The sequence below is a fragment of the Penaeus monodon genome, chromosome 29 (genome assembly GCF_015228065.2).
Source record: "Penaeus monodon isolate SGIC_2016 chromosome 29, NSTDA_Pmon_1, whole genome shotgun sequence".
In the NCBI taxonomy this organism is placed as follows: Eukaryota; Metazoa; Arthropoda; class Malacostraca; order Decapoda; family Penaeidae; genus Penaeus; species Penaeus monodon.
The window spans coordinates 37,534,498-37,537,185 of record NC_051414.1 but is presented as its reverse complement, the minus strand read 5'-3'; the positions used below and the strand labels follow the sequence as shown (position 1 = coordinate 37,537,185).

The following is a 2,688-nucleotide window of genomic DNA, read 5'->3' as shown; positions in this document are numbered from 1 at the left end:
AATCACTTATAAATAGCCAACTGATATTCAAGTACATCAAAATGTTTATGAGCAAATCTGCAAAATTGCTAATGTCTGACAAACCTATCGAAACTCACTCAAAATCTCTAAAATGTCAACAACCAATGCAAATATTAGGTAAAGCCTGATTTTACTGGAAAGTCCACTAAGTTTATTGTAATGATAACTTACAATATCTACCCATCACAGTTCTTAATTTAAAGTAGCTGTTCGTGGTATCAATGATGTAATAGCTGTCTCAATACCACTGAAAAGCACCTGCATGCCTGACAGAGAGAAATTAATTAGTCAAATCTCTGCGGAATGAAGTTAGCCATTCTTTGTGAATGATTGTGCTGTATTTACGTACACAATTGTACATTCGGTGTGTAAATTTATTGATGTAAGATAAATTCTCACATTCAGTACAATCTATTTAATGAAAATTCTATGACAATACAAGAGCAATTCTTATAGAACAAAAAGGAATTTGTAGTGAAACATAAAAGTGACAGAAATTAGGAACAAGCCTCTATTCACAACCAGCAATATAATGTAATACTGTAATCTGAATTCTCGCACGTTACAACATACACCTCCCTATCCTCAGAGCTTCAGCAGCTGTGTAAGTTGTTCTCTCGTGTCATCAGGGGAGGTGACTTTGTGGCCTACAGTCCTGGGATCCTCATAGATCTCATGGTCATTTCCACCCTTGTCCGTCTTGTCACCGAAGAAGTGAATTTCCTGCAATAAAAAGAGCCATGTTGGAGATTTACATTAGCTTGTTTTTCCTGATCATATTCTTTTTATGAATAGATTTAATATCTATATATATTTAAGTGTATACTTAACATCTATATTATTAATCTATATAAGTGCATAATTAATGGTATATCACTCCAAGCTCTACTAGAAGCTTAACATAAATAACAATTACAATAAAAATCTTCAGGCAGTTTTCATATTCTCTTAAAAGAAAAGGCAATATCAATATTCCTTATGTGAAAAAACATACTTGCATAAATAAATCTGTTTTACTGCCAAAATAAAATATAGCATTTAGGAAATTCCCATTATCCTCAAGCTAACTTACTTTATAATCTTTCTCTAGATATCTCAAGCAGTATGTCTTATCCCATCCTGTGGGAAATGCATCAAAGCTGATTTGTCCACCTGAAAAAGGTCAGAAAAATAGATTGATAAGACTTACACAATATTCTGCTCTCTATGATACTCATCTGTATCTGGAGACTTTTCCTTACAATATCTGTCAGCAATACTGCATGCAATCAAATATCAAGTAGTCTAAAACGATTCACTACAATGACTTCCTTGAGTGCTTACCTATAGAGTACACAAGACCCAAGTTTGGAAATTCCTTTTCCAAAGCCTGAACAAACTGCTTCCGTATGTGGTGCTCCTGTGCAGGAGAATAATCTGTATTAGTGGTCTGACATGGTTGCTTAATAAGCAGTTCAGTATCATAAATTATAACACAAAAAGAGAATCATAGCCAATGCAAAACCTTTGCAATGCCATTTTATTATGAAAAATAAGCAAAACAAAATAAAATAAGATATATAATAAAGACTGCCAATGTAAATTTCATATTGTTCTGATATATAATCTGTTAATATATAATATATGATTTAAATATTGCAAATGGCTACATTTGGTTAAAAAATGAAGACACCTTCTCTTTCTCTATTTCATATGCTTGAAATAACTTGTGTATATTCTTGAATTGATTGTGAAAACTACTAAGTAGTAGATTAACTGTTAACTGCTATTATTACACCTATATTACTAACTGAGTTCTCTGGCCATGTACTGTAGATTGCTTGCTGGCCAGCATTTAATGTGCAAGGATACAAAATGCAAACCAAACTGGATAGATGTCATGAATGCCTCCCTGTAAGTTTTATATTTTCTTCTTCTATAACCTGCTAATTGCATGTTGTATTTCTACCCATATCAATGATAACTTCAGTTGAAATGGAATGTAATATTGTACGAGACTATTTCATGTAATGTTCCTGTTCTGGACACATGAACAAACCTTATTTAATCAAAGACAATAATTTAAAATGATCAGACTCAATATTTCTTCTTTTAACAAGCAAATACCATTCCTAAGACATTCAACAAGCAAAAGCTTTTTGCAGACAAACTCGACTGAGCCCAAACCAACCTTGTCGTACTCCCCAAACTGATCCCTCTCGGCCTGTGAGCAGCTGCGGCCAACCGGGCACACGTTGATCAGTCCGTTGCGGAACTCGATGAAAGTTCCTCGCTTGACTGGCAGCTTGAGGTCAGACATGTAGCGCAGGGAAAAGTTGATGAATTCCTGGAGCTTCTCTTCACCCATGTGGTTCTGGATCGACTGTTAAATGGAAAATAATAAAGGATTACCGATAGCAACTGGAAAGTTGTATATTTTTGTTATAGTAACTTAAAAGTGAAAAATGGCCTGATACACTTTGTATGGAAAATTATAAATGCACATTTGTATTATCTAATCTTGAAAATATTTCAATATGTAAATATAGACACAGGGACTTTGTCAAGAAATATTCCATACAATTAAAGAAGTATCACAGTAAAAATACAAAAAATTAAAACCATAGTGTATCCTTTACAATATAAAAATATCACAATACAAAATTACAAACAAACACACGCACATGC

At 33.4% G+C, this 2,688-nt stretch overlaps 1 protein-coding gene and 1 long non-coding RNA gene across 3 annotated transcripts in view; one reads left to right on the top strand and one right to left on the bottom strand.

Moving 5' to 3' along the window:
- LOC119592229 (phosphomannomutase-like) overlaps positions 1-2,688 on the bottom strand; it is a 5,852-nt gene continuing 3,164 nt past the window's right edge. Inside the window, exons 4-8 of one of the 2 annotated variants that reach the window (XM_037941063.1) lie at positions 2,192-2,383; positions 1,345-1,420; positions 1,094-1,173; positions 583-744; positions 1-287 (exon numbers count right to left, since the gene is read on the bottom strand). In XM_037941063.1, coding sequence (XP_037796991.1) covers positions 607-744; positions 1,094-1,173; positions 1,345-1,420; positions 2,192-2,383 — 486 coding nt within the window. In that variant the 3' untranslated portion in view covers positions 1-287; positions 583-606. Of the gene's footprint in view, positions 288-381; positions 745-1,093; positions 1,174-1,344; positions 1,421-2,191; positions 2,384-2,688 lie in introns of those variants that run through there. The other variant, XM_037941062.1, reaches the window with a different exon arrangement.
- Positions 740-2,688, top strand: LOC119592231. Its single transcript, XR_005230421.1, has 2 exons — positions 740-1,914; positions 2,166-2,688. It is a non-coding gene; the product is annotated as an uncharacterized LOC119592231 (long non-coding RNA).